We start from the raw sequence: 11,267 nt of genomic DNA on the forward strand, positions 1-11,267 counted from the left end.
ATTAAAACCCCAAGGAGATACCACTTCATACCCCCTAGGATGGCTATAATAATGAAAAAGAAAAAAAAAAAAGTGTTGGCAAGGATGTGGGAAAAATTGGAACCCTTGTCCACTATGGATGGGAATGTAAAACAGTGTAGCCCATGTGGATGGAAAAGTATGGTGGTTCTTCAATAGGTTAAACATAGAACTACCATATGATCAGAGTCCCTAAGTGGCATTAAGTGGTTAAGTGTCCTCCTACTAGCCAAAAGGCTGTCAGTTTGAACCCACCTAGAGAGGCTTTGTAAGACCGGCCTGGAGATCTGCTTCTGAAAGGTGACAGCCCTGAAAACCCTATGCAGTAATTCTACTCTGCACACCCCATGTGTCAGAATCATCTCAATGGCAACTATCACCACCCTGTGACCCAGCAATTCCATTCCTAGGTATATACCCCAAAGAACTTGAAAACAGATGTTCAAACAAATACCTGTACATGAATGTTCGGCACTGTTTACAATAGTCAAAAGGTGGAAACAACTCAAATGTCTATCAACAGATGAATAAATAAAACACAATGTAATATATACAGAGGAGAATATTATTACAGAAAATGAAGCACTGATACAAACTACCACAAATGCAGGGCCATACCCTGCACCCACTAATTTGGATGCTCCAAGAGCAATTAGAATTTGTTAAAAATTCTCCATCTGGGACCGTAAAATGATACAATCATTGTGGAAATCAGTATGGTGATTCCTTAAAAAGTTGGAAATAGAAGTATCATTTGATCCAGCAATCCATTACTAGGTATATATCATAAAGAAGTGAGAGGCAGGACATGAGTAGATACATGCACACCTATGTTCACTGCAGGACTATTCACAATAGCAAAGAGATGGAAACTATCTAAGTACCCATCAATGGAGGAATGGATAACCTATCTATAGTACATACACACAATGGGATACTATGCAACCCTAAAGAATGATGTAGAATCTGTGCACCACCACATAACATGCATGAACTTGGAGGACATTATACTGAGTGAAATAAGTCAATCACAGGACAAATTCTGTATTAGTCTGTTATTGTAAAAAGTCAAGGAAAGGTTTATTTATGGAAGGAAACTTTGTTGGTTACTAAGGAAGGTAGGGGAGGTGAGGAAAAAAAAAGAAACTAATGATTATTAGTGGTTATTGGGGGTAAGAGAGGGAAAAGGAAAGCTTTTGTTTGTGGGGTACCGAGTCTATGCTAATGGTGGTGGAATATTTTGGAAAAGGATAGCAATAATGGTGACACAACATGAAAATTGTCTTCAATATCCTTGAGCTGTAAATGTGGAAGTTTTTAGGTTGATAAATGTTTGTTTTTTCACCACAATAAAAGTATGGAAAAATAAATCTTCACCTTGATGCCTAGCTAGGGTTACCAGCTACTGGCCTAAGACCTGAGAACAGTTCCGTTTCTTCACCAACAGTGTGACTCTGGGCTACATACACACCCACTTCCTCTTGTCTTCTAAACTACCAAATAAGGCCTGTATGGTCAAGTTTTATTCAGAGTTTTTGTGAAAGCACTGTAAGATATGACTCAACCTCTGCAAAGTGTACAGGAGGAAAGGTAATATTCTCAATCTTGCCCCACGTATCTTCTCTGTTGAGGGACAAGTGGTTTAGGAGGGAGGGAGGAAGCTTACCACAAGGATAGACAGTGGGCCCTGTCAGCAGCCCAGAGAGAGGGCAGGAACTCTCTCCAGCAGCAATGGCTGGTGTTTGGACCCATGGCTCATGCAAACATTCCTAGATATCGCACCAATACCCATCAGGGCTACCAGAATTCTTTATTCAGGTACTTGAACTGTGGGGTGCTCTGGCTGCAGCAGCCTCTAGGTGGAGGGAATAATGTTTCCTCTGTACATACTCCAGACCACCAGCCACATCCCTGCATCACACAGCCCTTTCTGAGATCACTGGGAAGAAGCTGCATCCAGGTGGTGGGAAAGGACGGCTAGGTCGCCCAGAGCCTATACAGGGAACACAAGGGCAGATGCCCATATGGAGGATGCCCTGAGCTGCATTTTCCATAGGCTTCTGCCTCTGCTCTCCTTCCTTAGCAGGGGAAGCTGCAGCTTGGTGCACCCTTCCCACCTGTAGCTGCCAGTCTCTCCCCTTTGTGCTAAACCAGCAGTCTTAGGGCCACATGGCAGCAGCTCTATGACTTCTCAGCACGGACAAAGGTCTTCCTGAGTCTGGGCAGAAGGCCACTGTCCAGTAGAGGCAGACTTCTCAGGAGTGGACCCTGTACTCCCAGACCAGGGGGGCCAGGCTCCCAAAGCCAAGGTGTTCCTCCAATTTCTGGGACGTGGTCCCTGATCCTAGTCAGACAACTCAGACATAAGGGACAGGGCAGATGAAGCGGCCTTCTCTACTGATCTTGCCCTCATCTGTTCTGAGGACAGAAGGGACGAGTGTGTCCAGGCTGGTGGCAAAGGCTGCATTTCCGGGATTTCTTTGCTGTAGACCCAGTGTCAGAAGAACTGGCCCGGAGCCTTTTGCTTCTGGCCTCTGACCCCTGGGTTTTCTCTCTGCCTCCTGGCCAGGGTATGGCTCCAAATGTCCCTGTGGGAAGAGTTGGGGAAGGATGAGTTTAGAACTGACACACTACAGCATGGACTTACAGGATGCATGTTTGGTGGAGGGAAATTTCACCCATCAGTGTGAGGTGTGTGCCACTTCACTCAAGGTGGAGTGCACCACTTCCTGCTGAGGCGTGATGTGTGCAGCACTTCCTCTCAAGCAAGGTATGAGGTGTGCCACTTCACCCTGACCTCTCTCCTTAAAGGCACTCAGCTCAGCAGGACATCCTCCCTCACCGTCCTGTCAGAAGAGCATGGGACCACTATCCAAAGGCTCATCTACAGAAGCAGCAACCAAGTCAGCAATAGGCACCCAGTCATGGGGTGAGACAGGAAAAACAGGCAGACAGACCCGCCTACATGCTCACCCCACTTCCAGGCAAAGAAGCCTGGGTTCTGGATCTTCTTAGTTCTTTAGTAGGCCTTCCTGCTCAATTACACAGCACCACCAGTTGGCTAGCCTAGTGGCCAGACACCCCTCTCTTCTTAACATGTCCGAAGTGTATAAAAGGCAGGGCTGGCTGTCTTTCACATACTTCAAATGTGGTTCCAGCACAGTGACCATTCCTGTGCTGAGGATACAGTCCCACATGGTTTAAAAGGCCATGAGGAATTAGGCAGACTTATGTTCCACTCCTGGATCTGCCACCCTGTGAGGCTAAGCAGGTTACTCCCACCTATTGGGATCTAACTTTCTTCATCTGTCAGGCTGGATAACTCTTACTGGATGAAGATGAAAGATGACAGGTATAAAATGTATCATAGCATAGTGTCAGTTACCTGCAGCGAGCCTCTACTTCAGAGGAAGGGAGTGTTGCACATTACCTTGCAGAAGGAGAGCCCAGCTGCCCCATCAGCCTCCCCACCACACTGCCTGACCTTCTCCCTGCTGTCTTTGTGGAGACTACCACAAGAACTGAGAGCTAAGGTCTGCTTGTCCCAGAGATGGGGCTAACTGGATAATCCCTGTGCCTACTTCACCTGGGGCTGCATTCTCGTCTGCCCACTGGAAGAACCCACACTGCTGCTCTCTGGGCTTGGAGCACGTGTGGAACTGGCGCCCCTTGTTGGGTCCGTCTTTCTGCACAGTCCGTGTGATGGCTGGCTGGCTGCACAGGCAGGAGGTCCCACCACCACCATCCCCTGGCCTGGCAAGTCCACCCAGGCGGCTCTCCGAACCCTGAGAGCTGCCAATGGGTCTCACTGTGGAGGAAGGAGGCCCTACTGTGTCTGCTGGGCTGCTGTCTGCCCATAGGAAGAAATTGCAGCTTCCCTGGCTGCACTTGTAGAACTGGCGGCCCTGGTTGGGGCCCTCTTTCCGAACGGTGAGCAGCAAGGCCTCCTGGCCACAGTTGCAGGTCACAGTGTTGCTTTCAGCAATGGCAGTGGGTGGTGGGAGAGCCCTTGGAGGTCCAGTCTGCCTACTGCTAGGAGGCTGGTGATGGTAAGGTTGGTTGCTGTCCATTCTGTTCAGGGACTGGCTGGCTTGCAAGTGGCTTGAGGGCTGGCTGGCTGGCTGGAGAGGTTGGGAGGGGCCTCGAGAAAATCTCAGGTCTAAGATCTCCCTCAGGGTCTCGTCACACCCGCCGATGCAGCCAATGATCTCCAGTGGCATGGATGGGGGAACGCTGCCTCGCTTGAACTTCAACTTCAACCTAGTGAGGCCAGAGATGAGGAAAACCATGAACACCCAGGTACAGAACTTTCCTCAGTCTACAGAAAGACGTCATTACCCTAGGCTTCCCCTTACCAGCCCTAGAGCCCTAGGAAGCCCAGACACATCTGAGCAGCCAAACATTCCCTAGTCACCCCAAAAGTGCAGAGTAGGAGGGCAACAAATGAGATCCAATAACTCTGCTTAACTGAAACACAGCCACCTAGAGGAGCTGATAGTGCTTTATACCAGCAGTTCTCAAAGTATGCTCCAGGGACTCTTTCCAGGTGAGGTCATAACTATTTCTACAGTAATGCTAAGAGCTATGTCTGTTTTGACCTCAAGGTTTTGCATGTGTACAGTATTTTCCAGAGGCGACAACATATGTAATAACTCTACAACCTGAGTGTAGAATCAGCTTGAGGATGTTAGACTTGCAAATATACAATGTCTTTTACTGGCTTTGGAAATAGTGAAACTGTGGGCCAGTACTTTTTTTGTTGGTAATTTTTTGATGACCTGTTCAATTCCTTCTTTTGCTATGGACCTGTTCAAGTTTTCCATATCAGTCTGTGTTAGTTTAGGTAAGTGGTGTGTTTCTAGAAATCTGTCCATTTCTTCCAGATTTGCAAATTTGTTGGAGTACAGGTCTTCATGTTGTTGCTGTTGGTATGTGCCATCAAGTTGGACCCGACTCATAGCGACCCCTCCTTGGGTTTCCAAGGCGGTATCACTATGGAAGTAGATTGCCCAACCTTCCTTCCGAGGAGTGGCTGGTGGGTTTGAACTGCCAGCCTTCTGGTTAGCAGTCAAGTGCCTTAGGCACTACGCTATCAGAGCTCCCGGCTTTGGAAAAAGGAATTTTAAAATCATAAAAAAAAGACTAGGCTTACTGGTTGGGTAGAGACTGGTGGAACCCCTGAGACAATGGCTGTTGATTACCCTTTGGAATTGTAACTGAACTCACTCCTGTGGCTCAATTTTCAAACATTAGGTCTACAAGGTGAACAATAACACTAAAGAGATACACACCCCTTAGAACCATCAATCATTCAAGATCAAAAGGCCAGCATTTGTCCAAGGACAAAGTTCAGAGGGAGGAAAAGTTAGAAGATAAGAAGAAATGGAAACGAGAAACATGGGGAAAAGTGGGAGATGTTACATTGAAGGGATTACAATCAATGACATGAAATAAAATGTGTGTGAACTGTTGAATGGAAAACTGTTTTGCTCTGTAAACTTCCACCCAAATTACAACAAAGTTTTTTAAAAAATAAACAGATATTTAAAAAGATGTCTCTGTTCTGGCACCTTAAAAGCTTGCAAGCAGTCATCTAGAGGTAACGATGGGTCTCTCCTCATCTGGAGGAAAGAATAATGAAGAAAACCAAAGTTTCATGGAAACAATTAGTCCAAGCAACTGGTACACCTTGTAATCTGCAGCCCATATGGTGATGAGACCAGAAGAACTAGATGATGTCCAGCTACCACAGTCAACCACTCAGAGGGGGATCTATGGAGGAAATCCTGGATAGAGAGGGAAAACAATGTGGAACAAAACTCAAAATCATTTTGGGGTGGGGGGGAAATGGACCAGGTTTGCTTGTCTGAAAGAACCTGGTAGAACCACTGAGACTATGCCCCTTGGCTGCTCTTCAGGTCTGGAATTGAACCCACAACTGTGGTTTCCAGCCAAACGAAAGACAGGCACGAGTTGAACATTTACCTGAGCTAGATACACGCCTTGAAGAGAATGATCATGGGAGAAAGAAGAGCTGTTTACGCACAGGGAGACAGCTCAGGGGGGAGGAGTGCATGGAGGGATGGACACAGGGAAGAGGTAACTATCAGGAGGAAATGGGAAGGGAGTTGTTGCATTGGGGTAAATTGTAGTCAATCTTATAAAACAAAGTGTATGTGAACTGCTGTATGGAAAGTGAATTTGCTCTGTAAATTTTCACCCAAATCACAATAATCAATCAATCAATTAAAAAAAATCTGTTTTAATTTCTACTATGATAAATATTGATAGACATAACCCACAACAAAAGCCCCTTTGGAAGAGAGTTCTGGTAAGATGGAAGAATAGGAAGAAAGATTGCACAGATGCTCTTCAACAAAGAAAAGGGGAACCAATTAACACAGATACAGAAGATAATCCTGGACCTGAGAGCCCTGAAGGGAGGGATATAGAAGTAGACTAAGCTCCAACTAGCAGAAGAATTTGCATGAAAACACCAAAAAAGGAGGCATATGGGGCTGCGGTCTGGTAGTGATCTTGACAGCACAGACAGCTTGGATATTGTCGAGTTGTGGTAGGATCTAAGAATTAACCTAAAAATCGGCCCTGTTAACCAGTGACAACACGGAGAACTGCTCTGGGCAATAAAAGGGGATACAGTGAAGAGGAAGGCGGGCTGGGCTGTGGACTTTTCTCTGTCCGGAGGGCGCAGCTACTTTGAATGTTTATAAGCAGCTTGACCATTTTGGATATTTAAAGTGACAATGTTCTCCCAGATTCCAGGGATTTAAGAACAGGGCCAACTTGCCAGGAACCCCAAGGACATTCCAGACCCGGAAGACTGGAAAGGTGAGACATTCCCGTTGTTACTCTTATACCCCACACCCTTTTGGTGAATGGAGGTGCAGCCATCCCTCACTCCCACTCACTTTCTGGGCTGGCAGGAATTCCAAACCAGTCTGTGTGCTCGGACAGAGCCTGGGTGCCCGGCCCTGATACTTTTTTTTCTGTTTTCTGTTTTTCAGTTTGTTTGTTTTTGTCTGTTTTAAAACTACCATTATTATTATTACTTTTGTCCTTTTTACTATTAATCTTTATTCTTCCCCTCCTAGGTTTTGGTTTTCAGGTTTTTTTCCTTTTCCTGTCCTGGCTGCAATTTTTTCTTTTTTCTTTCTCATGGTTCCTTGCTTTTCTTTTTGCGTTTTTCCAATTTTTTTCTTAATTTCTCTCCTTCTCTATCTTTTTTTCTCTTATTGCCCTCTCCCCAGATATTGCAGTTTTTTTCCCCTTCTCCTCTTCTTTCTTTTTTTGGTTACTGTTCCTGTGTGATTACACAGTGTGTTTTTTGTCCATTTGCTTTTACTTTTTTGATGGTTATTCAATTGTTATTTTTGTCTGAGTGGGAGACAGAAACAGTCCCTACATGACACAACTACACCCACACTTCCTGCAGCTTCACTTACTGAGTGAAAGTCACCATCTCCTTCTTCATAAATGGGCCTACGATAACCCACCATGAAGAAGAGCCTGACTCACCCTTAGCTGCTGTTCACAAACAGTTAATGGAGATGTAAATACAACAATGTCACAATGTCTCGGAGACAACAGATCATCACAGTCCACACAAAGAAGCAAGATAAAGTGGTAGAATCAACAGAGCAGGATACAGACCCAGAACACATCCCTGAGGAAGAAACAGCATTGGAACTCCCTGATAAGGCATTCAAAAGTATTATATTTAGCTATTTTCCAAGGATTGAGAGACAGATCAAGGAAAACACTACAAGAATTTTGGAAGAAAATACAAGAATGAAATGACAAAAATAAATAAAAAATTAGAAGTGATTCTAAATCTACAGATAAGAAATCCAGAAGACTGGGGACTTCAGGTAAGATGGCGGAATAGGGAGAAAGAGTGCAAAGACCCTCTTCAACAAAGACAAGGGAAACCAATTAACACAGACAAAAGATGATCCCCTGAGCCTTGAAGGGAAGGATATAGAAGTGGACTAAACCCCAACTAGCAGAAGAATTTTCATGAAAATACCAAAAAAGGAGACATACAGAGCTGCGGTGTGCCAGCAATCCTGACCAAGCCTGACAGCACAGACAGCTTGGAGATTTCCAAGTGGTGGTAGGACCTAAGAATTAACCTAAAAATCAGCCCTGCTAGCCAGGAACTGCATAGAGGACTGCTCTGGTGGCTGGGGAATAAAACATGAAGCACCAGTGAAGAGAAAGGTGGGCTGAGCTGAGGACTTTTGCCTGTCTGGAGGACGCCGCCATTTTGAATGTTTACAGCAGCTTGAACATTTTGGATATTTAAAGAGACAGCACTCTCCGAGATTCCAGGGGCTTAAGAACAGGTTCTGCTTGCCGATAACCCCAAGAACACTCTTGATCTGGATGACTGAAAAGGTGCGACATTCCCTTTCTTACTCTTATACCCCATACCCCTTGGTGAATGGAGGTGCGGACATCCCCCACTCCCACCCACCTTCTGGGCCCACAGAAACTCTACTCCAGTCTGTGTGCTCAGGCAGAGCCTGGGTGCCATGCCCTCCCCTCCCCCAACTTTTTTATTTTTTTTTTCTGCTTTTTGGTTTACTTATATTTGTCTGTTTTAAAATTACTACTATTATTCATACATTTGTCCTTTTTACTACTATTCTTTATTCTTCCTCTCCCAAGTCCTAGTTTTCAGCTCTTTTTCTTTACCTTGTTAATGCTTGCAATATTTTTTCCTTTTTTTTTTTCTCGTGGTTAACCCTGTTCCTTGTTTTTCTTTTTGCATTTTTCCCATTTTTTTCCTCATTATTCTCCTTCTCTACCTTTTTTCTCTTATTGCCCTATACCCAGATATTGCAGGTTTTCTTGTTTTTTTCTTCTTCTTTTTCCCTTTTTTGGTTACTGTTCCTGAGTGATTACAAGGTGTATTTTTTGTCCATGTGCTTTTAAGTTTTTTGATGGTTATTCAGTTGTAATCTTTGTCTAATTGAGTGGGAGACAGTAACAGTCTTCATAAGACACAATTACACCCACACCTCTTGCAACATCACTTACTGACCAAGAGCCACGACCTCCTTCTCCATCAACGGACCAATGATAAAAAATCACCAAGAAGACCCTGAATCACCCTTGGCTGCTCTTCACAAGCAGTTAACAGAGATCTTAATAGAACAATGCCAGGATATCTTGGAGACAACAGACTATCAATGTCCACACAAAGAAGCAAGATAAAATGGTAGAAACAAGGGAACAGGATACATATCTAGAAGACATCTCTGAGGAAGAAGCAGCATTAAAACGCTCTGATAAGGAATTCAAAAGAATGATATTTAGATATCTTCAAAGGTTTGAGAGACAGACAAAAGAAAACACAGAAAAAATCCTAGAAGAATACTGGAAGAAAATATAAGAACAAAATGATAAAATAAATGAAAAATCAGAAATGATTCTAAATGTACAGATAGAAATCCAGAAGATTAATACAAAATTGTCAGAAATAGGTAACACATTGGAAGGGCAAAGGAGCAGAACTGATGCAATGGAAGACAGAATTAATGAGACTGAAGACAAATACCTGAATATGTAATTGGAAAGGGATCAATCAGAAAAACAATAAAAAAAAAAAAAAAAAAGAAGAAAGCCTAAGTTTCATGTGGGATACCATCAAATGTAATAAAGTACGTGTCACTGGAATTCTAGAACAGGAAGAGAAAAACAACAGCACTGAGAAAATTGTCCAAGATCTGTTGGAGAACTTCCCTGATAACATGAAAGATGAGAATATATCTGTGATAGTTGGAGCTGTGTGTCAACTTGGCTGGACCCCAGTTCTGTGTGGTTGTTCCCATGATGGGATCAGATGACTGTGTTCTGAGTGGCCAGTCTGCCAAAGGGGAGTTTCCCTAGGGATGTGGCCTGCTTCCAAGATATCCAGGGACATCCTGGGAAGAGACACATTCTTTGAGGGATTAGAACCCTGGTGTGCTGACTACAAACTTCTGTGAGTGAGCAGCCCACCACTCGGCCTGGAGATCTTGGAATCGTCTTTCGCTGGAGTCGACAACCAGTGTATTGCCTGCCAGCCTTGAATATCTCGGCTCCCTGCGCTTACAGAAGCTAAGGCTGCCACCAGCACGTTTCCTCCAGAGACTTGGACTTGCCGGCTTCTATACGTTTGTGAGCCATTTACCTAAGATAAATTTCTCTCTCTCTCTCTAAATATATATATACGCTTTGCTGGTTTGTGTGTTTCTCCAGAGAACCCAATCTAACACAATATCCATTCAAGAAGTCTAACAAACCAAAAACAAGATAGACCGCAAAAGAAAATCACCAAGACATATCATCATCAAGACAAACTTACCAAAGACAAAGACAGAATCCTGAAAGCAGCATGGGAAAAATAAGAAGTTACTTACAAAGGACAGCAGGTAAGAATAAGCTTTGATTTCCCAGCAGAAACCATGCAAGCGAGAAGGCAATGGGATTGTACCCTGAAAGAGAAAAATTTTCAACCAAGAATTATATACCCAGCAAAAATGTCCCTCAAATAGGATGGTGAAATTAGATTTCCAGAGAAGCAGAAAGTAAGGGAATTTGTTAAAACCAGACCAACCTTACAAGAGATGCTAATGGGCGTCCTTGGAACTGAGAACCAAAAATAGCAAGTAACAACCGACCACTGATACACAAGATGACATAACCAAGGAACCACAGCTATGGACATATCCAAAGTAAAACGCACTGACAAGATTGTAAACAGGGAACCACAGACTTCAATTGGCAAGTGAGGACAACTACAAACAAAAAGAGGGAAAAGGCTGCATAGTTACAGAACTTCTAAATGGTGAGGAAGTTAAGAGAGTTGTAAGATAGATTGGACTGTTCTAAACTTGGGGAGAAAATTATAAATCATAGGGTAACCTCAAAGAAAAATGATAAACTTTCATATCACGATGAAAAAGAGGACAAGCACAAACATTCCGCAAATACTAAAACAACAGCAACAAAGTAAATAACAAGATTCATAAACATAATGAGCTCAGTATAGAAAATAATATGGAACAAAGAAACCAGGGACACCAGGAAAAAACACACACCAAAATGACAACAACCAATTCATACTTAGCAATAATCACACTGAATGTTAATGGATTAAATGCACCACTTCAAGAGACGGAGAGTTGCAGACTGGGTAAGAAAACAAAACCATAAGAGATCTACATAAATGAAAGAACATC

General features: G+C 43.7%; 1 protein-coding gene across 1 annotated transcript in view; it reads right to left on the reverse strand.

Moving 5' to 3' along the window:
- Positions 1-2,427: 2,427 nt before the first annotated feature.
- The window catches only part of TOP3A (DNA topoisomerase III alpha), a 92,757-nt gene continuing 83,917 nt past the window's right edge, over positions 2,428-11,267 (reverse strand). Inside the window, exons 18-19 of the mRNA XM_007941461.1 lie at positions 3,605-4,278; positions 2,428-2,606 (exon numbers count right to left, since the gene is read on the reverse strand). Coding sequence (XP_007939652.1) covers positions 2,428-2,606; positions 3,605-4,278 — 853 coding nt within the window. The remainder of the gene's footprint in view (positions 2,607-3,604; positions 4,279-11,267) is intronic.

The sequence above is a fragment of the Orycteropus afer genome, unplaced genomic scaffold (genome assembly GCF_000298275.1).
Source record: "Orycteropus afer afer isolate SDZICR_OR568_19922 unplaced genomic scaffold, OryAfe1.0 scaffold00080, whole genome shotgun sequence".
Classification (NCBI taxonomy): domain Eukaryota; kingdom Metazoa; phylum Chordata; class Mammalia; order Tubulidentata; family Orycteropodidae; genus Orycteropus; species Orycteropus afer.